The 26314-nt window shown below is 40.7% G+C and overlaps 2 protein-coding genes and 1 non-coding gene across 3 annotated transcripts; 2 read left to right on the top strand and 1 right to left on the bottom strand.

Moving 5' to 3' along the window:
- The first annotated feature begins 860 nt into the window (after positions 1 to 860).
- Positions 861 to 24988, top strand: LOC106651342 (muscle-specific protein 20-like). The gene is made up of 5 exons (XM_014369785.2): positions 861 to 1008; positions 7710 to 7791; positions 19023 to 19152; positions 24346 to 24466; positions 24550 to 24988. Exons 1-5 carry the CDS (start codon positions 985 to 987, stop codon positions 24739 to 24741), a joined length of 549 nt encoding a protein of 182 aa, XP_014225271.1. The 5' UTR covers positions 861 to 984; the 3' UTR covers positions 24742 to 24988.
- Positions 2771 to 5497, bottom strand: LOC106651343 (myophilin). The gene is made up of 4 exons (XM_014369786.2): positions 5344 to 5497; positions 3846 to 4045; positions 3656 to 3776; positions 2771 to 3577 (listed from the first exon to the last, which is right to left on the bottom strand). The coding sequence occupies exons 1-4, from the start codon at positions 5347 to 5349 to the stop codon at positions 3395 to 3397; spliced, it is 510 nt and encodes a 169-aa protein (XP_014225272.1). The 5' UTR covers positions 5350 to 5497; the 3' UTR covers positions 2771 to 3394.
- Positions 6707 to 6847, top strand: LOC111693693. The gene has a single exon (XR_002763463.1). It is a non-coding gene; the product is annotated as a U4 spliceosomal RNA (small nuclear RNA).
- Positions 24989 to 26314: the final 1326 nt, after the last annotated feature.

Below are 26314 nucleotides of genomic sequence, written 5' to 3' on the forward strand. Positions count from 1 at the left end.
AATGTTTATTTGATATATTTTTTATCAATTACGCGAATGCCTCAGTTAGTTTGTGCTGAATAATAATAAAATATTTTAATTAAAAATTTACGAGACAATCAAATATCGAAGTTAGCTCATGCAAATGGCAAATCTTAGCATTTCTGAAAAAGTCAGTTATCTTTTAAACTATGAAGTGACGATTCTAATATATTTCCAAAGCCTGCCATTAATATTTACTGAGCAATATATCGGTATGTCAAATTTTAAAATTCACCAGGAGTTACTCATACGTAAAATGGTCTCATTTTTGAAGAAACAACATAGTTTGAAGGCTATTTACTGGCAATTCTAAGACGAAGTTCCATAAATATTTTTTAAACTTACAGCAAAAATAGCACGCTTACTCATTTAACAACATTCAGCTAATGCGCGATAGAAAATGAAATGCTTAAGGTAAAGCTTGAGCAATCGCAAGCTCATTCTAGTCGTATAGAATGAGACTCTATAGTTATATAGAATACTAATTAAAAGCTCCAAAAAGGTTTCTAGTCAATGAAGTCTCTACCATTATATTATTTTTCTGCGGATCGCAAATGAATAAAGTTCTCACACAGTTTTAAGATGAAAATTTCTTTCTCTACGTTGTGCAAGAGTCCTACTTTCAATCCCGTCACGACTTTGAGCATTTTCAAATAAAAAATATTTATCGATGCCATGCGCACCATGTATAAGAATTTTTTCGTGCGCAAGAGCAACATGCAGATGCGGGTCTTTATATAGAATCATCCCCACACAAATTCACACCAACACGCACACACACCTGTCACGGATATATACGCGGCCACGCGCCGCGACTCGAATCACTTTTTGTGCTCGACTCTTAGCGGAAAGGGGCAATAGAGCTTTTTTGTGCGTGCGCGTGTGTACCATTACGCTCGTGAAACAATTAACCTTGTTTACTATTATTTTTGCGAAAAGTATTCATTTTAAAAACGCTTCATCATGCCGGGACGTCCTCTGTGGCAAGTAAGTATTATACAATTGAAAAGCAATAGTGAATAACAGTGATATTACAAAAGTGGCCTATCCGTTGCTTCTAACGTAAAGTGTTGTATTAAAACGCAAAAAGTGTCTGAATCTACACAATGATCGAATCAAGATTGTTTTTATGGGAATACTGTAACGGATGTGTTTGTTTTTTTACTATGGATTGCAAACCAATTTTGTCTTGTTTGAATCGAAATCTATTTCTTTGAGCCGATCGATTAAGTTTTCAACATTAGTGTAGTTATAGTGAAATACTAAATATTTATTGAACAACAACAAATTGAATAGTATGATAAAATTTTCACTCAAGTCTCAGTTCTCGAAAGAAATTATCCAGTTTAATAAAATTATTTAAAGACTTTATTTTTTGTCTAAAGCCGATAATTATTATGTCAATTAATTTGATGTGATGAGAAATATGCAGTAATAAACATTTCGATTTTAGGATAAATTTTATTTTTCCGTAAATCAATTTTGTTCATTATTCAATAAGTTTCATTATTTGTAACTTTTGATACTTCATTTTTGAAAAAAATTATTTTACAATTTTATTTTTAAATGCCCATGAATTCAACGTCATTTTCCGATTACAACATCTAAATAAATTTGTTACACATTCAGAAAACATAACAGTTGAATAAAAGTATGAGTATCGTGATATTCTCGTATCGTTTGAAAATAAAAAGCAACCTTGACATCATCTCTATAGAATGCCCGTGAATCACAGTCGGTTCAGCAGTTTTTGGGTGTCGACAGCATTTATATTGACATATTTATACCCTCTCAGTTATTTCAGATTTTATGAGAATTAATTTTCGAAATCAAATTTTGATCAAAAGAAATTCTATTAGTTTTCAAAGCCTATTCAGAAACTTACTTTATGGTGTAAAAATTGTAAATTCACTTAAAAAATATTAAACCTCTAATATTCGCATTAGTATTTAATCAACACTTGTTCAAGTGTACCAAAACGTTTAAGGTGTATTTCAGGTTTGATTAAATTGAAGTTGAAAATATGTTTGTGATGGGGTTGGTTAGTTAATAAAAAAAATTATTCTCCAAAATTGTTCAATTAGAGTTACTCTTTTTCAAATCTGTGTCGTCGTAAAAATTCTGTTGCGACCAACTTGACCAACCGTATACTATGTATGTTTCTAAGCAAAGCTCGTTTTCAATGTCAGATTTGCAAAATTAGAAAAATACTCGAATCAAAATTCAAAAATACTATGGATACTTCTGACGCAGATTCTAAATTTGTAAAGATTAAAATAGAATTGAAGTTTTAAAAACTAAGATGCGCAATGAATAGAAAATAACTATGGATGAAGAACCTCACAATAAACAAAAACGCTATTATTATCCAGAACACAAAATTCAGGCAAACTTTAAAAATACATGAATATTTACAAAAACAATCTAATAGAAATTAAATTAATAAATAATAATAATAATAATAATAATAATAATAAACTGGTAAATAGAAAAATTCAACATGTATTTTACAAATCATTCCTTGATTGTTTAATACATATCTCAGTATAATTGAACTCTAATTGCACTCTGTAATGTGTCACCATTTTTTCTCTACTTACACTTCTTTTTTAATTTATTGTATTTTATGCCAATTTAATTTATTTCAATCAATGATTAAGCGAAAAAATGGAATTATAATTTTTTATGTTAAACCAGAAAAAAAAATGAAAAAACAAAAAGAAGTATACTATAAATGAAAGTCGAGTAATTTTAATTATCGAGTTTATTTGAGTAATAAAATTTATTGCTGACGTCATATCAACAATGTTAATTTCATTAGTATATTCATTTTACACTTATCCAAGTTACCTATGGCCCATTAAACATCTAAACAGTGCATACGACAATCCTATATTCACTTTTTGGCAATAACCCAAATTTCTCAGCACAATAAGAGAGTCATTTCACAATTTAATCTTGACGTTAGACACATTGACCATAAGGCTGGTTAATAACTATTTCCTCAAATCACTTCCTTGTTTCATGGTCATTTTCCATGACATGAATTTTATTCAAATTTTTAAATAAAATTTTTTTTACATAAACTAAAATCTTTTTTGAAAAAAATTCATTTCTAAAAATATGCAATAGACATTTGCGTTTCTAAGTGCGATGTTGCAATAGTTTCAAGTCTATCAAGTTAGTTTACAATGAATAGATATGTAAAAGTAGATTCATGAGAACAAATTATCAGAAAAATAAAATTATATATTCTATACATTCAAAAGTAAATTACATTACAATTAACTTAGAATTTTTTAGTGAACAGATGAGTTTAAAAATATAATTTTGAAAATTGTTTAAATATAAACAATGGCTTATGAGGTATGTTTTACATGTGCCTTGTATTTCCAAAACCACCGTGCCCCGATTGACTGGCACCCTTATTAAATCCCATTTGAAGATTGAGCTGACCTTCGCTTGCTCGAAGTTGGTCTTCGGTGAAAGTTCTTTTATTTTCATCAGCCATTTTGGGTCCTAGTCTAGGTCCGGTGTACTCTGGATGTTTTTGTGTCTGAAAAAAATTCGTAATTTTGTATACAATAGTTTATTTTTAATCTTTCTTAAAAAATTATTAATAATGTCTACTTACAATCCTTCCCAAAGAGTACAAACATAATGTGACTTGAGGAATATTTCTTCTTTCGAAAAGATCGGCAGTCTGGAAAATTTCTTCTTCTGGTACGCCGTATTTCTTTATAGCAGCTTGAAATCTGGAAAACAAATGAACAATAAATAAATCTCATGGATTCATCTAAAATTTCTTAGCAGATCTTTCATACCTTTGAACATTTTCCATAAGTTGGAAGTTAGTACCCTTGGTCTGGATTTTTTTAACTGAACCTGGGACAATTTTGTTAATAAGATTGCAGAGGACAACCCCATCTTTCAAAATATCTTCATAATTTCCAGGTGGTAATTTTTCTCCCAAAACACTTTCGATCCACTCGAGAACTTCTTGTTCTTGTTCCTTGTTACGGGGCTGTAACAATAATTGAAAGTCAAAAATAGTAGTCAACATTAATTCAATATAAACCGCATTTCAACCAATATTCGTTTCACGTACTATTATTATAAAATAAATGATCAAGAAAATCTGAATCAAAGAAAATGCCTATTCCGAAAATAACCCATAATCAAGAGCTCTGGTATATCAATAAAAATACACTTTCTAAAAGCAAAATATACAGTTCGGTGAATCGAAAAAATGGTCTAACACTTCAATCTATTTTTAATCGGATGGTTCAATTCATTTCCTCTAGTTAAAAATTTATAAATATTCCATTTATTTTAATCATAATAAAGTCTATACGTTTATTTCCATTACTAGATTTCATTTTAAAATCGGACCTAAAATACAATTTCAAACAATAGTTTTAATTGATAAACTAAAATCCAAATTTTGTATATTTCTGTTGGTAATAAATTTCTATCTATAGCTGACAAAACTAAAATTTTGCAATATTGAACATGCTATTGAATAAACGTCGAAGAAAAGTGGGTCTTCAAAATTTCTCGATAAATGTTACAGAAATCAATGCAAAGTTATTCTAAAAATATTTTCAAACATCGAATATGAAGTGCTTATTATTTCAACGTTAGCGAAAAATATGCTGAATTATAGATAACTAATTATTGAACGATGATGACAAATCGACTAATGAAACATTGAAATGATTTAAAAAAAAATGAGTTTATAGAAATATGTTCAATATAAAGAATTACGTGACTAGTTTATTTTTGAAATGTTGTATGCATTTATCGAATGTAAAATTCAATATAAATTTAAATTTACGCTTAACGAGGGCTTTTGGCCACAGCAGTTTTTGGCTAAACAACGTATTTTTCACTTTTTTGATTAGTTTAATAGCAAATGTGAATTTAAACTTTACAACTTTTAATTATTTACAGAAATAATGAAACCCTATAATAAATAAGTAAAATCCTTACTGTTTCTTTAAATTTTTATAAATCTGTTTATTTTAAATGTCAATATAGAAAGTCAACCATTTAGTATAACACTATCTATTTTGTTTAAAACTTTTTTACAATGTCGTTGTTTCAACTGATCTATAACGTTTTTTGTATCAATTTTCACATGAAAATCGAATCATACTTATAGCTATACAAAATTGCACAGTTTTTAAAGTTTTATTAAGTATCACTGCAACGAATTAGATCTGAATATAACACTTTTAAAAAAAATATGTGGTTTTCAAACTGTACTATCAAAATTTAAACAAATGGTGAAACATGAAAAATTGAACAACAATAGCTTACCGGCATTTTGTTGCTGATTTGTTTGTTGCAAAGTTAACTATCAACGAAGATTAGAGCTATTCGATTCTATCACTCGAAATGACGAACTGAGGCACGAATTATCTGCTCGCAAGTAAAGTTTGAGACTAAGACAAATACACGATGCGTCGCGATGCTATATGGCGTTATCCCCACTCGGGCTACCCGTCTAGTGATCTTCAACAAACCGATTCGCCTTGGCACTTTGCCTGATTTATGCTTACGTTTCCAAACACCCCCGTAAGTTTGCGTATCTCTTATAAGCCATTTAAAATGTATACTTTCGTTTGTTAAGCTAGTTCTAGGGCCTGGAGGTCATTTAAATATATTATATGTGTGTAATCAGTACCCTTTAGAAGCAACTCAATGATTATATCTAGCATTTTTTGAAAAGTGTAACGAATTTGACATCTTTTTTCTTTCGCTTTTGAAACATATTTTGGGAATAAAGCCATCAATCATTTTGTCAGACTTCATTAATTTTCACCATACAGCTAATCAATTTCAAAGTTACATTAACTTTACATAAAAAAATAGGCCTCGAATCAATGTTTATGATTTATAAAAATAAATAAAAAATAAACGAGCGCACACACGTGAATAAACTGCCCGGAAATCGTTCCGCCAAAAAATATTTGAAAATAGACATTTGTATCTTACGATTTTATTAACTCGACGGCGATTATAGCGTCATAGTATCCAAAGAAAACATGTGCACGTGCGGTATAAAGAAATAAACAAGAGCGGAGGGCATTTTTCGTTTATACATCTAAAACACAGAGAAATAAATAACAAAAAAATGAGAAGGTGAGAAAAAATAACGATGGACAGTTGCCAAATGAATATGCCGATACGCTTCGAGAAAATCGTAATTTCTGGATTCTAGCCCGCGCGTTCAAATTTCCGATGATGCCATCGACTATTTTAGATTTCGTCAATCAGCTTCCAAGTTTATCGCCATCCTAATGATACACACTGGCCATGCGCGTTCGCGGTCTTTTGCAGAAGGTCGAGCTATAACGTGTCAATATGGATCAGGCTATTTTGTTATTTTTCGACCTCCATCAAGTTTAGAAGTTTACTCGATGTTGTCAGTCATTTACAAAGACTGATTCATTTTAGTTGTTGAAAGTTCCTCGGAACAAGTGCAACAATGTACTGTTAATCATGCAAGTTGAGATTTTCGTCTCTGGAGTAATTTTAAATACAGCGCGCGCCGTTGCTGATCGCGCGGATCATTTCGTTCGCCCAATCTCCGCTAGAGGGAGTCAACTCAAATTTTTCATGCCCACAAATGACATATCCCCGAAATTCTACTTAACAGGCACAGAGTCGTGTTGTAGTTAGCTTTGCGCAGTGGCGATATCGTAACCAATGAGGTTTTACCGAGGTGCGATTATTGCTAGTTGAAAACTTTTACCAATACCCCGCCAAGACGATGTGAAATACCATCGGCTAAGGCAATTTTTGAAAGTTTCTACGGAAACTTATTTAGAGAATTCAAAAATAAACACACTATGGAGAGTAGACATGTATAATCTCTATAGGCACTTTCATCTTCCGAATATCGAGTGAAAGCATATTGAGAGTGTCATTTAAGAAGTACGACTACCGTTTGAGTACTGAAAATAATATACAACTTATAGGTTCAAACGTTAACCGGGTCTCGTGCACTTTTTTGTTGATTTCTATACGTATATTTTTTGCTGTTCATTCGAAAACTGGCTTATTTATTTATTATAAAAAATTTATTTGGTTATAATATCGTATCTGCATTAATGTTAAAGTTAAAGATGCGATAAAAATATATCTTATCTTTATTACTTGCTCTTTAAAGCACAAACATTTTCTTTTTAAAAAAAATATCTTTTCAAAATTGTTTTTACTCGATTGTTAAAGAGATTTGAAAAAGAAAATTTATGGAAATAACAAGATTCTTGAAAGTTCTACTTTGATCAAGATCGCTGTTGACACTGATACTCTTCTTCTTTTTTACATAACCATAATATTCACTGGCTGAATGTGGTCGCAAACACTCAACGTTCACTACACCATATCCCTGACAGTGTAGTAGGCAAAATCTTCAATATGAACATCCTTGTCCCGAAATTCATTAACTTGCGTTAAAATTTAATAATATTACAAATGCTTGAAATATTCGAATGCATCATTACTGAAATATTATTGCTGCATGTTAAGAATACATAGTATTTAAAAATCAATTAACGCACCGTTTATCACTACTTTGAGTAAATTATTTGTTCAGTAAACAACCACGTTATTATGTGGAAGAATATATTTTTACTGAATTCTTGCGGTTATATTAATAATTTCTTTTCATGCTCTAGGTAGCTGGTAAACGCGAACCGGAACAGGAAGCAGAGGCTCAGCAATGGATAGAATCAGTCATTGGACACAGGTTCCCACCTGGTAAGTTGAGAACAGCTGCACCGGCATAAGTGCGCCTCGCTGCGACATATTTTCTCCCCTTCGTGGCGCTTTGTTAATACATGTACAAGTATACTCGTGTACACATGCAAACATATCGATTGTTACCGCGACCCCCAACCAGCTCTGCACACATGCTCGAAGGGTAGAAAAACAGCTACTCGTCTTTCTGCGATCCTGATCGTTGGAGTCACTTTAGGGTTGCAAGTCTAGACTTTTGTCACCCTCCCTTAACGTAAGACCTTACCGACACCTCGTACTCTGACACGGTATTACGTGCGTTTGTGTATTATAGGCGCATATGCAAGCCGAAACTACCATCTGCCGCGACTTATTTCACTGCACGGATGGCCGAAAAAAATGTCATATAATTTAATCCAGCCTGAATTCGTGAAAATTTATTTGAAATTGTCATAAATCATTAAAAATGATTGTAATTAAGCTGAACAAAAACTTGAAAAGCTCGCTGAGTTATCACGTCATCATCATGGATTCCTGATCGACGTAGGTAACGAAGATCCGCAAGCGTTTTTCAACACTCTGTACAAAACGTAGCAGACGCTTGCTCACCCTCGCGTCTACTGCTTCGCGATCTATTAATGGAACTGGTGGGAGTGAGACGGAATAAGAACATAACAGTGTGCCCGCATGCCTGTGTAAGAGTCGAGTGCAGGGGGTCTACATGAATACGGCCACGCATTTACGCATGTGTGTACAATGGATATAGACATATCGATTCGCACACGAGGCTGCGTGACGCCCACATTTAAATACCCTCCAAGTCGATCATTGCACCCTGATACTGACGTCAGAACGCGTGACGTCGAAAAGGTTAAATTTTCTCCGTCGACGTCGAATAACGGGATTTGAGACGTCGCTCGTCGTTTTGCGTAAGTAATACTTTCAACCCCTCTCAGTCAGAACTGTAGCAATGGCTTACTCCATTCTCGTATCCCATATATGCCGTCATTACTGACGTAAAAATGATCCCTCTTATACATACGAGGTGTACTATCGGATCAAAAATTCGACAGAAACATTGAATTTCATTCGTCGTATATATTATTTCAATTTGACTCCTTGCAAATAATTAAATAACAAAGACCCCAGCGAGACGGGGTGGATAGAGTGACTCCTGTGACTCTTACTACCCTGGCAAAAGGCGCGCTTCATTACGTCACAGTCAGCTGCTCACATGTATATATCTACAAACGCTTAGTGTGCTGGCGATTGCCGTCAATATCAGACCCCAAGGCTCGACTGGCGGGGATTTCGGTATATATATGGCTAAGAATAGCTGGCGCGCTCAAAGGGAAGCGTATTTTTGCACCCCCTGCGACGTACATGCAACCCTGATGCGGGAAATACGCCGAGCATCGACGCAATCGCCGTCATTTTGAAAGCACTACACTGAAAGCTATCCCATTTGTATTGCGTACACCGTTTGTAATCCCCGGTATTCCAAAAGTTTCAAGGTTCCTTGCTAAAAAATCGTGTAAAAGTCAAGTTTTATACAAGCTATTGTTTCTGACCTGTTGCTTATTCGAGACCTTCTCTCTTGTTTCGAAAGCTCAAGTTATTTTTGTGAACTTTCATAAGCTCACTTTTTCTGTTATTTTTCTCTACAGAGAAAAACACGTATCGACTTGTTTGAAGCAAGGAAAGTCATTTTCGCTAAAGTTAGTTTTGAGATTTTAAGTCGCTACTCTTTTTTTTTAAATTTACAATACACAATACAATTTGTGTTTGAATCTGAATAAAAAAGTAGCAAGTAATAATTTTTTGAACCCTTACACTCCGCATTAAAATCGTGAGTCGTACTTCCTTGAAGCAAGCGTGAAAGTAGTCTTGACAGTCAAACTTTGTGCTCAAGCAGCAAGGGCACCGTTCTCGAGTATAATTTTACATAGCGCTATTTCTTGGCAACGTTTTGGCGCGCTACTGACAGCGAAAAATGCAAACGAACAAATGGTCGGTGATCTAGGTTGAAAGCTCGGGAAAACGAGCCTCCACCGCGACACTGCCAGCCTGATGACGAAGGGAAGCCGGTGGAGATGGCTCTCTCCGCGTGCCGTACGACCTATTCGCAACACCCTGCCATCGCGTGCCGTGCATACGTACCATAGCTTTGCGTATGTGCGTACACGTACATGCATATACAGAGAGACCCTCGCGCTGTCGTGTGCGCTCTCGGTGCGAAGAACGGGGTAGGGAGTGAAAGTTGCGCGCCGAGAGTGCCCGGAAAAGCTCTCGCGACTGAGTAAGCGCCTGGTCTTTCTCGATCGAGGGCGCACCTGTCGGGGCAGCTTCGACGCTTTCCGTGCCGAGCGATGAGCGTGCGCTCGAAGGTGCGTTGATGAATAGACTAAATGTCCTTATTTATTCATAAATTATTATTGCGTAATTTTTATTAGTCAATGTTGTTCGAACTATCAGTGAATTTATTTAATTCCTTATTTATTTATGTATTTTTGATGAATATGGTTTTTGTATTATTTCCTCTGTCTAAATCACCTGAATGAGAAATCATCATTATTAAATTAATGTAAGAACTTAACAAGTACGCGCTAGTTTGTTTTATATCTTGAAATGACGATGTAATGGTATTGCAACTTTAAATTTTATTATTAAAAAAAAAGATTATTCCGTTATACAAAAAAATGAACTGAAATAAAAAGTGAGATTAAAGCGTGTTAGTGAGAAAATGGCTAAAACAAGTAGAAGCGAGAAACGGCAAAAGAGAAAGAGAGACAGAGAGGGAGAGGAGGTTTAGGGGTGTGTAGTGAGTGGGTGTGAGTAGCAGGGAAGGAGGGCAAGTGGTGAGGGTGTGTAGGCAGACATTACTATAGCTGGCAAAACATCGTCTCTATATTCTCCTGAAAGCCTGTTCCCGCAACTAGGCGTCGTCTTGGATACCCCTCGTCTAGGCGCGCGCTGCACTTGCGGCTAGAGCTTGTAAGCTTCTACTCGCTCGCTTTCTCTCTCACTCTCACTCTCGCTCTCTCTCTCTCTTTCTCTCTTTCTCTTTCTAGTCAATCGGGCGACCAGCTACATCGACTGCAAGCCGGATAAATCGGGCTTTTGATGTTACTGGCCCGTTTTAAACTCTCAGCCTACTAACGCGAGACTCGCACGCGATGCCCCGAAAAGTTTTCACTTGAAAATTACGAAAGCGCTAAAATTGCGTTTTCGCGACGGCTTTCGCAGCCATACCTGTACGCATGTGTACACGGCAACATGTATACGTGAACGCAAGGGCGGGAAGTAGAGGAGGAGAAAAAGTGAAAATCGTTGCGTCGGGAAAGCTAGTCGCCGTCGCATAGAAGCCTGATCCTGGAAGCTTGCACGGCTTGCCAAGCACGAACTTTTGGTTCCTACCGAATGACCAAGTAGTTCGAGGACTACGCGACTAGACTGCCACGGCTGAGCTCGGCTCGCTCGTGTGAATTTTAATGATTTTCCGCTCCTCGTATCATATGTGTCGCACGCGCGATCGCTTGCTCGCGAATGTTAAAAGCCCGGAACACGTGTGCCCGAGCTCAAGCTTTTAAATTTAGCCTCGCCAAGTAGAAGTTTCGTACGCGGAGATGCGTGCGCGTAGTCCGCTTTTGAAAGCACGAGCGTTAGAGTTCCAAAGATACACACGAGGCTATTAATAGCTAATACATGATCAGCGCTACGGCGCGGTAAATATTTTTCAAGACCGGACCGATGGTCGTGCGCGTATCGATCGTGAAATCGAGAGCTTGCGACGAGAGTCATCGTCTGAACGAAGACTGTATCGTGCAACGCTGCGCACCCGAGCAGCCGTCGCTCCGGCGAAGAAATGCGCTGGGCAAGTCGGTATCGATTAGCCGTCACTCGTTCATCATACAACGATGTAGAGACGCTATACGACCAGGGCTGCATACAGCTGCAAGCTCCAATTTGACCTATTCGCAAGCACGACGCCCCGACGAGTAGCGCGCACACACACACACGCTATCCTACGTCCATGTATAGGAATTCCAAAGCCGTATGACAAATGAGTGCAAAGGTGAGCGATTTCGGTGGATGGGTGTGTATCTGTACTGTACAGGTGTGGTAATGATGACGAAAAAGCTCACACGTCAGTCATCTGTTTGTCACGACGGCACAACTATCCCTGGCGCACCAGGGAACCAGCAGACAGTTGAGGGATTTATGGAGGGTGTCTCGTGATGTAGTAGTGGTGGCTATGCAGCTGTACGTGTGCACGCATACCAACACGACCCGCAAGAGGCAGAGAAAGAGAGGAGAAGACCCAGACCTTGAACTGCGTGAAAACTCGATGTATACCGTGCCGCATCTAGTTGATTTTACAGACGAACATTTTCTCCGAGTGACATTTTATCTCGTGCTTTTTTAGTGTTTCTAACATTATTTGTTGTTAAATGAACGATGCAATGAAAATGAATAATTTTTGTATTTTTAGAATGTTAGGTTTATTTTAACTCGTGTCGGAAACATTTAAATTTAGCCCGTACCAATAAAACATCGAGTGTAATAACCGCGAATAGATTAATTATCAAAGATCATTACCCTTTGTTTATTTAACTTTTAAATTAAAACTTGATTTTATTATGTGTTATAGACTTCTTCATTGTTTAATAACATTTTCGATTGATGCAAAAATCAAATTAGGTAAAAACACTGATGCCCAGTGCATTATTTATTATCTGCTCATAAATTAAAAATTATATGAAAAGGCTATATACAAATAGTTAAAACTAATGTCAAAGAAATGTCTGCCAACTCGTTGAAATATTCCTTCGTCTGCTATGAGCTTCTGGGTGAATAAATTCAAATATCTGTCAGCTCTGTATGCCTTTAAATTAAGTACTAAAGGGAACGTCATTCATATTTTTGTTTACGTTAAAATAATAGTGCAGATGTTTCTTGTGGCCAGCAAACAGCGCATCCTCATCAGTGGTTCAAAAAACCTAAGAAACATGTACTATGAGAAATTAAATCTAAGCAACGTTTAAATTTTTGTAACAGAAAAATATGATTTCTCAAATAGTTGTATTTGACTCAAATTGTTTTAACTTTCTTTTCAATCGAACCCGTGCAACAAAGTACATGATATCAGCTTGGCTGTGGAAAGACTGTCGTTTACGCGCACGACACATTTTTCATCCTCTCGCAGTACTCAAAGAGGTGCAAAACTCCGCCATTTTCCGCGATACACACATCGAAAGCTCGAGCGACTGCGCTAGCGGCTCATCAGGCGTCGTCACGGCAACTCTTTGGTATTAGGAAAGCAAAGCTCGTACAGTACATGAATTTATGACTTTGCCGCCCGACGTGTGTGAGAGCTGGCGCGCGCACCTCGCCACCCACACTCGCCCACTGCAGTGTGTGTGTCGATGTTTTCCACCCATCGAGTCGACGGGAACGAATTGATATTTTTCTTCTAACGCAACGAGCCGACGCGTACGCGGCCATATCGGACGATGTCGCGGCGATCTTAGCTATGGGCTTGACCGCATCGACGGCGGCCGCGAAAGAATCGCGCTGTTTACTAATATCGAGCTGCGACGAGGCATCCGTCGATAGAGACGCTTCAATCGGCCAGTCAGGGCCTGTCAAAAGTTCGTCAATGACGTCATCTCGAGACAAGCCTACCAGGATTACAGCCTCGGGGTAGATTTACGAGTTTACCCGGCAACAGGTGGAGCTGGAGTTATATGCTTGCGCATGCGAGTTTCAGCGCGCAATTTGCCAGCGCACGTACACTTGCTAGCCCATACAAACTAGCGACTGTTTCTACCTTTTTCGAATGTGCATTTGAGTTGATATAAAAATCAGGAATTATTCTCCTTTTTCCTATGGATAATCGTCTACACATTGAATATCGTTGAATTTTAAGTGACAATTATCTTTTTGATCGCTCATACCATCCTTTTATTAACGCGATTTACAAGAGAAAAATTTAAGTTTATTTAAAAAAATATTAAGCAAGTAGACTGTAGATTAATTCGATTTAACCTCATATTTTCATTAAAAGAGGATTCGGGACAATACTTATCAATACTGATAAAATGAATCTACGAATAATTCCTCAACAAAAGATTTTTTTAATTTTAAAAATAAATAAAAATTACGAATTCATCATAGAAAATGTTGTAATGATATATATTGGTAGAAGCTTGTTTTCTATACGTACAACTAGTCGTGGCCAGGGTAGGCGGGACTTGTCTGATAATGTAGGCGGGTGCGGTTCTCGAGGGACCTGTTGCGCTCTCTCGCGCTGTCTGTCTCTCTCTGCTTCTCTCTCCATCTCCCTCTTCGTGGAGCGCTCGTAAATTCACGCGCAGGATGTTGTCCTGGTGAAAATCTTGGCTTTGACGTCTTTATGACACGACGTTGACGTTTAATCGATATTCTCTGCGCTTCTCGCATCCGACATCTGACGCAAGCGTACAACGCCCTCCGACTCGTTGACGTTGCCCTGTGTACATTTACCCTCGTGTCAGTGGATAGAAATTACAAATTTTATCATATGGGTAAATTTTTTAAATGGACAATTTTTAAGATTTCAGGATTTTGCTCTATTCTTTGTCGTAGTAGAATTATAATTATCCGAATGAAAATCACCCTTGCTGCAGCCATCGAAAAATTGTTTGCAAGGTATCCCTTGTATCGGTGGACTTGAAATTAAAATGTAAATAAACCATAGAGGCTGCAAGTGGAATTTTTTCAAGCTATTTTTTACACATGTGCTTTAAATTCATCGCTGCGCCAACTTGTCACCGGAGCAGGGTATCATGCACGCCATGCATCCTTGACATATCGATTTGTATATTTTTCCATTTCCACCCCTCGCACCTAGCATCCAGCGCTTGTGTATACCCACGTTTCTACCTGTATGCTCGACGAGTTCACGTAGTTTCTCCTCTTCTTCTTTGCCATGGGTCTGCACGAGTGATACATACGTATGGTACGCGCGTGTGTGTACATTGTGAGAATTTGTATACGTATATTTATTTATGTGTACACGTGGGCGAAAAATATAGGCGTTGCTGGCGTCTGAAAAATATCCGGCGAGCATGTATGACTGATTGGGTTCGACGAATGTAAAGAATAACCGATAACATACACATACGCGTACGAGAGTTCGATTCCGTGTATTTCCGATACAGCTCTGCGGATATACTCGTACGCACACAGGCGCGGATTTTTCTTATCGACGCGTCGCACAGGTCCACATCGTGCCTGGAGTGGGTCGATCGCGTCTGAAATACGACTTTTCCATCGGTCTTGGCCTTGCCGCGAGCTTCCGACGCTCGTGGCGGCGTTTCGAATTATTTCCTTCGCTCGAGAGCGTAGGAATGACGAGAAAGACACTTTGGACATCGATTTACTGTCACCTCTTAACGTTTACGACATCTCACGGAGGCCCTAAACTACCAGGATTGCATCCCGCTGTCGCGCGTAAGTCCGTCGCCGCACACACACACACACACACGCATACACACGCCTGCAGGGCCAATCGGAATTTCGCTCAACACAAGTATAGGCGCCGAACGCGTACACAATGGAGCCAACATCGTATATACATAGACAGGCGGGCGCTGGCGCGCAGGTTTGGCAATGTTCACGCACATGCTTTCTGGATAGCTCGTTGAAAAGTACAACTCGATGCGGGCATGAGGCGCGCATGAGGCGCAGCAGCGTGTCGACTCGTTCTCGCCTCTCCGAGCTCCGGCTTTTCGATATTATTATATTTCGCGTGTATACGATTCCCCACCTCTCTCGGGCGGCAACCGCGCCCAACGTCGTGCGCAGCTCGACGCGCATATAATACAAAGTACAGACTATACAGAAGACTCGCGTATGGAGCGCAGAGCGCTGCGCGGCGACGGCGACTTCTATTCGCCTGATCGTCGAGCCAAACACTTTTCCAGATCACAATGGGAATTTTTCTAAAACGCGACGAGGACGGGGCCGCGCCGATCGCGGCTACCACTACATATCCCCAATTATTATTATAAGGGCTTCGTCGATGTACAGCACGGCGCACGCACGGCGATCTCGCGCTCGCAATACACACGTTACACTCGAGCTCGAGCAGCACACGCTGTACGCGCGTATACGTCGACGAGTTTTGAGTGCGCACGACGAGCGCGCGTGGAATCGCGCTTATGCATAATGCGAGCTTCGATTGGACTATGGACTCCTGATAAATGAGGAGACTGGGGGAGTCCCTAGGGATAACTTAACTTGGGATTTTCGATGGACCGGGATGCTGCGCTTTGTTTGTTTTGGTTTCGTCGAATACGAATGTGTAGGCGCGCAGGTATCGGCGAAGCATCTCTCTCTCTCTCTTTCTGTCTCTGCGCGGCACTCGCACGTGAGCTCGACTCGTTCGCTGCGCTGCACCCGATACACGAGGTGTACTACGCATACCTACGGGTCTCTCTTTGAACTCCGAACTCCGAACTGCCATCGCGCCGATACGTTCGCATCCCGTATGGATAATTTGCGTGCGCACTTGGGACACTGCAGCTAGATATGTACTACACGCAGCATACCAGGCCGCCTGTTCTAGTCTCCTAAACGTTCGATAGTTAGCTGAAATTACTCCGTGATTGGTTCCGTCACCTTGGGAACTTCTGTGAACCTGTTCCCTGCTCATCAAACATGCAATCGTATACCTATATGCGGCGCTTATAGTCTCGGCGGAGGCCGACAATCGCAGCCTGAGATATAGCTCGGCTTTCGTGCTTGCAGCACGCATTACCTAAAACAACTATAAGACGTTCGGAAACAGGGTGGAGCTTCAATCGGCTGTCGATGGCTCATCAATCGAGAATCCAGGCGCACGACCAGTTTTTTATCAGGCGAACAGCACCCGAGTGCTGGCTAAATGGCTCACACCACCGCCTGCGCCGACTACGTACACACACACCACACATATATACACACATCGTACGAATAGAAAGAGAGAGAGAGAGAGAGAGAGAGAGAAGCGTTAGATGTGCGCAGAGCAACGGCTGCGGCGGTCTGGCAGCAAATGGAACTACGCCAAAACCATGTGACGCTGCGTCCTTGCCAGGATCAGGGTGCCAGTGCTCGAGAGTTAGTTTACAACAGCCCTTGCACACGAGCGCACGTGTGTACATATAGATGTAGTATACATATAGGGGTGCGTCGAGTCTACATATATAAACGCGGGGGTTGAACGCACACACCAGCAGCTCTTACTGCTTTTATACAGCCTGATGCGAAACGAGCCTTACTTCCTACCCCCTCTTTGTACTTGCTCTTGTACAACGAATATTTTCCTGACAATCGACAGAAATCGTCGTCGAGACAATGACGTCGCGAGCGAGCATCTCGCCATTCAGTCAAATGAGCCATTCAACCCTTTGAAACGTAATATCAATCAATGAAATTTAATTCCACCGTATAGGATTTCCTCGATGATAAATTTGCTCGAATATCTGTAATATATTTGTTGTTTATCTTTCAAATGTCAAGCATGTCTCGGTAGCAATGAAAGTCGTGCGCGTTTGCAAATTGGCAGAGTCTCAAAAAATACATTTGAACTAAAGTGTATAAGCTCGAAAATATACTTGTTAAAGTCAATGAGATATGTGAGCAGCTACTTATTAGCTCTACTTCGTACTTGCCTCTAAACGAGTAAACAAAACTTTACGTTTGGAGACTTACGAGAGACTTAACGGAGTGCTTTTTATTGTATTATTAATTATGATTGAAAGTTGTTTATACAAGTACTAAATCGTTTCACTATCCGTAACACTGACTCACGATGTGGTTGTAAATTATCTACATTTGACTAAATGCATTTTATTACCAAAGGGTTGCGTATATGGTGGGGAAAAAGAGATCGGCCAATCGAATGGCTCCGATACACTCGTGCGGAGTAACGCGAGAGAAAGAAAGATGGGCTTATATAGCGTGTACATGCGAGCTGAGCCAATGCCACATATCAATACTCGTTCGAGGCCTCACCCCTCGTGCGCACAACAGCAGCAGCAGCAGTGCACACATACAAATATCGAAAAATTCAAACTTGGCTGGCGGCAGTACATGACGCTGGTATTACGCGCGGGGCCGTCATCGTGGCTCTGGGCGCTCCGCCCCCGCAGCAGTCGATGCGCGCGCTGAAGAAAAAAAGAAGCGCCACTGCCGCTGCTGGCTCTGCTGCTGCTATATGCGTGCGTAGCATGGAAGGCAAAGAAACGACCCCCCATCAGTGGAGTCATCCTGCCGACGGAGGGGTCGGTGCGGGGGTCACACACACAGACACACAGACACAGACACGCACTCGTGTGTGCACCCCAGGCGCGTACACGGAGCAGCCCTCCTGCGCCGTGCTAAAATCCTGGCACGTCGAGACGCGCGTCCGTCTTGCTCAGTTGGCCACGTAAGGAAAGGCCAGGCGCGCGGACAATAAGGCGACGGCCGCGCACCCGTAGGACTGGCCGGCCGGCCGCGCATGTAAGGGGCCGTCGTCGCATCGGCCGGAGCAGCGGAGACGCGCCGGGGCGCAGCGACGGACAAAAAAAATTGTGCGCGCGCGAGACGAAAAAAATGCACTGCCCCCTTGGCTAGCCTCTTGGCCGAGCGGGATGCCATGACGCGGATGCTGGTACGTTATATCGCACGACCCCCCGCGCGTCTCTGTGAGCGAGTCGGCTCTCTTGTATTTGTATAGGATGTACGTGTGCGAGCTGTACGAGCTGGCGGACGAGAGGAAGGGTGAGGGGCGTTCATCATCGTTTTCTTTCTCACCCACGCTACTCCGCTCTCTCGCATACCTGCTATATACGTGTATATAAAAGCTACCCCTACAGCTTTTTCAATAACGCTACAAAAGCTGGTAGCCCGTGCGCCGGGGTGGAGCTTCGCTGCGATGGTGAAAAAGGATGGATGGGGCACTGCGAGTTGGAGTAGAGAGCTTGTTTCACTTATATATGCCGTACTGGCTGCGGAGGGGAAAAAACAACTCGTAGCGAGGGGCAACTTTCGTCGACCCAACTAAAATTGGCCTTTTTAAACGTCGACATTTTCCAATTGTTTAATTAAAATTGAAATTTATTTATCAAATCCGTTTCATGCATTTGACTACATTTGCAGATTTAAATGAGTTGTCAACTATAAAAAGTTATAGCGATAAACAATGTTTGCCAATGAGCATCGATTGACTTGAGAATGTTTTGCAGGTGTCAGTTACGAAGATGCTCTCAGAGATGGAGTCATTTTGTGCATGCTCATGAATAACCTTCAACCCGGTCTAATTCACAAGATCAACACCACAGGTGGAGATTACAAAATGATGGACAATCTGAATCAGTAAGTTCGTTAAATTTAATTAAATTTATATAATTGTAATTAAAAATGAGGAAACGATCGTCGGCCGCGCTTAACTTTGAGTTTAAGGCCACGTACAAGTTGTGTGTGTGTCGCGCGCGCTCGTCGAGTAGCTCCGCCGTACTCCTAAAATCCTACTCGATGCTCGACATTACGCAATCGACGGTGTTTCGTTCTCGGCTCTGGCGCTCGCTGTCGTTCGTCGTCGTCGCCGCGCGCGCCACACGAGTCAGCGCGCCGTTCATACGTGCCGGTATGTCGTCGGTATAGTAGCCACACGCGCGTCCTCCTGCGATACACGCGCAAAATTCGAGCCCACGCTACGAATCATATAATATGTGCCTCCAGACCATTGCGTATCGTGCGTTGGATATAACGTGGACGGGGATCGCGCGATATGCTCTTGGTGTCACTTGGGCACCTGATCAAAGTGCCTGAAAAACGTTCTCAGCTGCGCGAGACTTTGAGCGCATGAGCTCGCTTCGTCGCTGCTCACTTTGATTCCTCGCCATACTTTTAGTCTAGAACATTATTTTTAGTTAATTTTCAGTTGCAAGTATAGGTTTTGATTTGGGTATAGTTTTTTTCAAGATTTGATACTTTTTATACTCTCAAAAAAATAATCTAGCTTCTATAAATAAAATTAAAACCTTATTTAAATCCACTGTCAGCTTTCCGGTTCTAATCATCCATTATAGAAAAGCCTACGTTTGCTAAGAAAAGCCGCCCTAAAGTTACGAATGTAATTTTCCACAGAAATTGGTAGAAATATTCATATCTTACTAATTAATGATACATAAATTAGAAAACTTAATTCACACAGCATACGTTGTACTATTCATGTATAGAAAATATTAAAAAAGCTTTTAACTCGTTGCTACGAGCCTGATGCAACATTCGCCTCCCAGGAGGTATACACCGGTCCGGTCGAAATCGAAAACGCAATCATCCATGGTAACGTCGGAAACGATCGTTAAGCTCGATTTCTGTGCTCTCTGCTCGAGGTCGATCTCGCTCGTATACATCGCAAGCTCGAGTCGAGCGATAAACGGCTTGCGCAGAGCCGCGCATATCGCGTGCACCACGCAGAGCGAGTCGGAGGACAGACACGCGCATGTATAGGTATATTGAGAGCCCGAGCTCGTTGCTCGGCAATGTAACGAGTTTTGCAGTAGCGCGCGATTAAAATTCCAGCGTAGCGGTGGCGGCGGCGAAACTCTCGGCATGTGCCCCGCGCAGCGGGTAAAAATGCTATATCATACGCACCGAACTCGACGTAGCGAGAAGGCATGTAACGATGCACATATCGTGTGTGCAGACTGCAGGCGCGCGACGACGTCGGCCGCGATCGTGTCTGTGAATGTATGTACGTGTATTTGTTTTCGTACGTACGTAAGCGCCGCGCACGCACGTCCATGTGTGTGTAGGTGCAGCATATAATGTGCATGCACGTCTGCGCGTATATGTAACACGGAGCGGCGGCGGCGGTGGCGGCGGCGGCATGTAAGTGCAGCGAGCTGCGTTTGTTATAAACAACGTGGCGCGCTTACCTCCTGGCACCTTCTATTTCCTGACTGCGTATAAACAATTTTCCGAGCGATTTTCCAAGCGTCGCGCTCACTTTTTCCGCGATTATGCTCATCCGCGACGACTCTTAGCGATGAGGCTCGTCGCTGATCGTCGCTCGTCGCCGACCGAGGCCACGCAGGCCTCTTTTTCGTGGCCGTGGATTTTCTGCGCGGAGCACACCGACCTCAGCCGCGAGCCATGTACGTATATCAAGTACTCGAGCGCGAGAGGATCGCCAGCGTTGAGCAGACTGCTATATATTACGAGTTATTTTATATAAAAACCGAAATACCGTCGCGGTGGCTGCAGCGAGTCGCGACCGTGATGGCTTCGCGCGCAATTTGTATCATTACGCGCGCAGCTGGCCGCGCAAAGGCCGGCGGGTGGGGAGACAAACGATGCGCAGCGCGGCCACTCCGCACTACTCCCTTTCTACGCGAGTTTCATGATTCGCAAGGAAGTTTCGCCGAGTCGCGAGCGTGGCCTATGCACCGGCGCGATTCCCGAGCCATGCTGCACTTGCGTATGCGCGACAGTGCGTATCGGCATTCGGCTGCGACGGGAGGCATCGGGCCTGCCTGCTCGACCACTGCCATTTCACACGCTTTGAGGAAAATAAAATCGCTTCCGAACGGATGGCTTTAGGCACTACGCTCCGTAAGCTCGATGATTATTTTACCCTTTGACGGTCGATTGACAACGATAATATACGCTCTTCTTTAGTGAAATTAATATTTCAACCTCCAGCACTGCGAGCCGTCAGCGTCGTAGCTAAAACTTGCTAAGCTCGCGTGCACACCGCTGCCAGTTCGCATAGGGCATGTAGCGCAGTCGCGTGTGTGTGTGTATGAATGCACGCGAGAATGCACACGAGCTACACGCGTCGGGCACGCGGCCGTACACAAACGCGCCACAAGCAGGCAAGCCAACGATAGAGAGAGAGAGAGAACGCGTCAAGTTCGCGTGCACCGCCAAGCGACGTTGTTTGGTGCTCATATGCGGCAGACGCGCTGCGGATCGGGAGAACATGAAGCCGAGCGAGCGGCCGCAGGCGCATTCCGCAAAGTTGCAAGATGTCTATACAGATATATTAACGCCGTGCAATGAGGATTTCGAAGGCGCCTATACTGCTGCTACTGCGCCGATAGACGAGATGTCGAGCAGCCTCGACTCGACTGTTTCATATACCGGGTATAAGCTCTATTTACTGTTGACGAGCTTCTTCTTTCTTTACTTTCTCAAAAAGGTTTCACTTTTGAATTATTGATCGTTTATTTTATTAATTTCATATTGCCGCATATCTTTTTAAATTTAACAGAAATTCAGCTGAATTCTAAAACCTTCTACAACTTTTCGTGCAATAAAATATTACAATTTCATATAATAGATGGGATGAAATTTCTTTTCTCATAAAAATAATAATTTAGAATGTTTGTGTTGATTTCATTCAGACATATTTTATTAATATCGAAAAGCATCAGAGATACAAACTTATATTTCATTTGCATCTATTTGTTAGTCTTCATTTTTTGGGTCTAATGCTTGATTGATGAAAAAAAAATTTTAAAGACATGCTTTCGACACTTCGACTATATATTTTTGTTTACAAGCTCCGTAGATGTCTTTCCATCCAACATAATCAACGAATTATTTTTGAAAAAATAATCAAATAGGTGCTTAAATATTTTTTCATTTACCTTTATTTCAACATCTCATTGATTAAATATGCTTAATTCTAAATGACCAAAATCATATGTTCAATGAGCTCTCACAAAAAAAATTAAAAAAATTGCAACTTGTTTTATTTGATGTAATGCAAAAAAATGAATTTAATAACAATTGTATTAATTACACAATTGCCCTAGCGTAATGCTCAATATTTTCTGACTAGTTTTTGGGCCATTGGAACTGGATTTATACTAATCAAAAACGTAAAGATGTTTCGAATATTTTATAGGAAAATAATTCTTTACTTTTCTTTTATTGAATAACTATTTCTTGAATATTAACTTTAGGCAAATTACCATTTCCCCACATGTTAAATAGTTATTTTTCATTTTCTACATTTGAATATAAACATCATCAATTAATTATGTTTTGTTAATTTTAATTAAACAACATTACTGTTAACAGAACTGAAAATTACATGATGAATTCAATGAAATATTCTCTGGTTGAAATGCTCAACATTAAATGATTAGTTTTTGAACTACGAAAAAGTTTCTTGGGCATACAAGGACCATTTTAACTCGACCAATATTAACCAACAGAGTAGCTTTTGGCAAAAAAAGCAAAATTCTACTGACATTCTTGATTTAAGCTATAACTTATTTAATCATTTTGACTTTGCCACTTGTTAATTATTAATGATATTGAGCATTTTTACAAGGGGTGATTTTATCTGTATTAAATCTTGCCATTAAATTACATTTTAACAAGTAAAATGTTAAAAAATAAAAAAGAAATAAAGAGCCGAATCGTTGGTCTGCAACGTGGGTGTAATCGAACCTTAAAGATTCACCGCCCCTGCCGAGCTCGCAGAGCAGTCGTGTCGAGCAGCGTCTGAAAATAGTGTCGACGTCGCTTTAAATTTTAATTACTACGTTTAATTTGGCCAAGCTCGCTAACTAAGCAAGCATATCCGAAATAGCTTCGTAGAGCGCTTGGGGAAGCTGCTCGAGCCCTTGCGCGAAATTCTGCTCCCCTGGGCTCGTCGCGCACTCGAAGCTTCATTTGTGCTTCGGGCTCGTCGCCGGTGCTTTCGCTGCTGCGGCCGCGTTAATTAGTAGCTCTCGCTGATTAACGCTCGAAACAATGGAAAAGTCTCGGCTTAGCGAGCTCGTGAACTAGGCGATCATGAATCACGAGGAGCTTTTGTCGCAAATCGTTCACTCTCTCTTTCTCTCTCTCTCTCTCGCTCTTTCTCTCTTTGTCTTTCCGGTCTTTGTAATTTACAGAGGCTGCCATAGGCTGCAACCCCTTTTCATTAAAAGCCGAGCCGTGGCTCGAACCGCTCGCGCTCTCGTGCTTCTCTTCCCACGCGCGCAGCAGCCCCTCTAAAGTACGATACACGGAGCACAGAAGCTGTACGTACCCATGCATTACGTATACGCGTATCTAGCGACGGATCGTGCCTATACACGCCATACAGCACCAGGCAGAAGAACCAGCAGCCGGTCTCGCCTCGTTTGCACCAGTCCATATATAATAGCAGATATAGAGACAGTCGTGGAGGCTTAATTAGTACACGCGCCAGAGGTGTATGCGCCGCTCGAGCGATAAGAAATAGCGACTACGCGCCTCGCTCCGTGCTAATTGGTCTGTTGCTCTCGTCGGCCAGAGATTTAGCCAAACGCTACAGCCCCCGAGTCTGTACTTCTCGGCAGAGCTTCTAATTTGCATATTATCGGAATCAAACGACCGGTGCATGTTAGCTGAGAGATACCCTTTCTCTTTTCGGTCTCCGATTCGGACGCGGCGAATTACGAGCGTGTATGATTGCGCATTGGTACTCGTTGAAAAGCATTAATTACAGTAGTGGGTGTGCGCAGCTACATTTGTACAGTCAATTACGCTCTTAACGTAAACATCGTTTTCTGTCGACAGGTTCCAGAAGGCTTGCGTCAAGTACGGCGTGCCAGACGTCGATCTTTTCCAAGCTGTTGATCTGATCGAGCGCAAAAACATCGCCCAAGTAACCAACACCATCTTCGCCATTGGCCGCACGGTAATTTTGCTTTTACGATGTGACGTCGAATTCGTGATATTGAACAAAAATAATGAACTGCGTTTGCTTCTCGTTCGTTGCAGACTTACAAGCATCCGGAATGGCGCGGCCCTTGGCTAGGCCCAAAACCATCCGAAGAACACAGAAGAAACTTTACCGATCAGCAGCTCCGAGCTGGAGAGGGTATGATTGGACTTCAGGCGGGTAGCAATAAAGGAGCCACGCAGTCCGGCCAAAACTTCGGTGCATCGAGGAAGATTATTTTCGGAAAATAAGCTTAACCTAGTGATTTTTTCCTTATTATATACGTACCAAGCTTCTCGAACTTGATTGAAATCAAAATGCTACTTTTGTTAATGTGCAAACTTGATTAACTATTAACAGTATTTTACAAAGAAAAACTATTATTGTTCGCTTATTTTTCTAATATATAGCCATATCTTCTTTACGACGTTTTATATATTCAAAACTAACGACTACAAATTGTACAAAAATAACGGATATGAACATGAAATAAAATATATTTTGAAAAATTTATTTCAATGTAAGGACATTTATAATATCTTCCTTTAATATTCATTAATTTAAAAAAAAAACACAACCAATTTTAGGCTGCTGCGAATAGCATCGTGGCCCAAACAATCTCACGCACGCAGCACATTCTGCCGACGCTCTGCATGCATTTTCGTGTACATACAAATTCGCCTGGCTGCAAGCCGTTGGGAGAACGCCGAGGTGGTAGTAGTGGCGTGACGTGCATGTACACACGCATTACACGCATTCTTCGAGAGGTTTCTACACTGCCAAGCTCCCGTAAGATCAGGCGAACATATCACCGCGGTGGAGATTCGCTCGCGACGTACAGACCAACGTCTCTTTCGTCTCTTTCCTTCAGTATGCGGATCGTCATCTGTGAAGCCTTCGAGGGCACAAGAGTGCATAAAGCAGGCAAATTCTTAATAGTTGTATTGTCTCATGACTATTCGGAACTGAATCTTTTATGAATTTAATCAAAACAGAGGACTCGTTCTCTGAACACCAATATAATTATCCCACGTACAAATAGTATCAAATTATATGAATCAACTATAGCGTTTCAAGATAAGTAATTTGAAAAAAATATTCATAGAATGTGAGTGCAAAGATGTTAGACCTGAGCTCGAGTCTTTATCGTAAAAAATTTTACCTCAATATATACATAAAATTTAATACATAATGGTGCGGCAAACCCTTTAAATGTAAAATTTGCCATAAATCATTTGGACGCTATATACTCGGAGTCTATCCTTTGAATGTAGAATTTTTCATGAATCTTTTGGATACCAGAATTTACTCCAACGACATACAAATGCAGTATGTACTACGTCATTCGTCAATCACGCTATGGCGTGGGGACGGCAAATTTTGGAATGAATCATCACCAAGTTAGAATTTTGAATGGTTTCAAATGTTATAACAAAAATTTATAAACAGATGAATCAGTATCTTAATTGTAAACAATATACGTTAGCAAAAGATTTCGACATCGATCATTAATCATGTTTATTGTAAAAACAAAGTAGTTTGAATGTTGTCTTTCCCGATGAAACAAGTCATAAAACCAGAAGATGAATATTATTATTTCAATTTCCTGAATAGGTGAGTTCATTGTTTAATTTGGCTACTGAAATGGATAAAAGTAAAAAGAATCTCAAAGATGTTGTCTCAAAAGATAATTCAAAGGAAAATTATATCTCTGTTTCAAACGACAAACAACAAGTTTGTGATATTTGTCTAGAAAAATTTTCACTAGAATCAAGCATGATAACACACCAAGACACAATTCACAATGATCAGAAAGATTACGCA

This window comes from Trichogramma pretiosum, unplaced genomic scaffold (assembly GCF_000599845.2).
Source record: "Trichogramma pretiosum strain Unisexual culture from Peru unplaced genomic scaffold, Tpre_2.0 scaffold54, whole genome shotgun sequence".
Classification (NCBI taxonomy): domain Eukaryota; kingdom Metazoa; phylum Arthropoda; class Insecta; order Hymenoptera; family Trichogrammatidae; genus Trichogramma; species Trichogramma pretiosum.

Coding starts and splice junctions, on each gene's coding strand:
- LOC106651342 (XM_014369785.2), top strand. CDS start 985: ATGCCGGGACGTCCTCTGTGGCAA. Junction 19,153..24,345: donor ATGATGGACAATCTGAATCA/GTAAGTTCGTTA, acceptor TTCTGTCGACAG/GTTCCAGAAGGCTTGCGTCA. Junction 24,467..24,549: donor TCTTCGCCATTGGCCGCACG/GTAATTTTGCTT, acceptor CGTTCGTTGCAG/ACTTACAAGCATCCGGAATG.
- LOC106651343 (XM_014369786.2), bottom strand. Junction 3,777..3,845: donor CTTATGGAAAATGTTCAAAG/GTATGAAAGATC, acceptor TTTGTTTTCCAG/ATTTCAAGCTGCTATAAAGA. Junction 3,578..3,655: donor TGTACTCTTTGGGAAGGATT/GTAAGTAGACAT, acceptor AATTTTTTTCAG/ACACAAAAACATCCAGAGTA.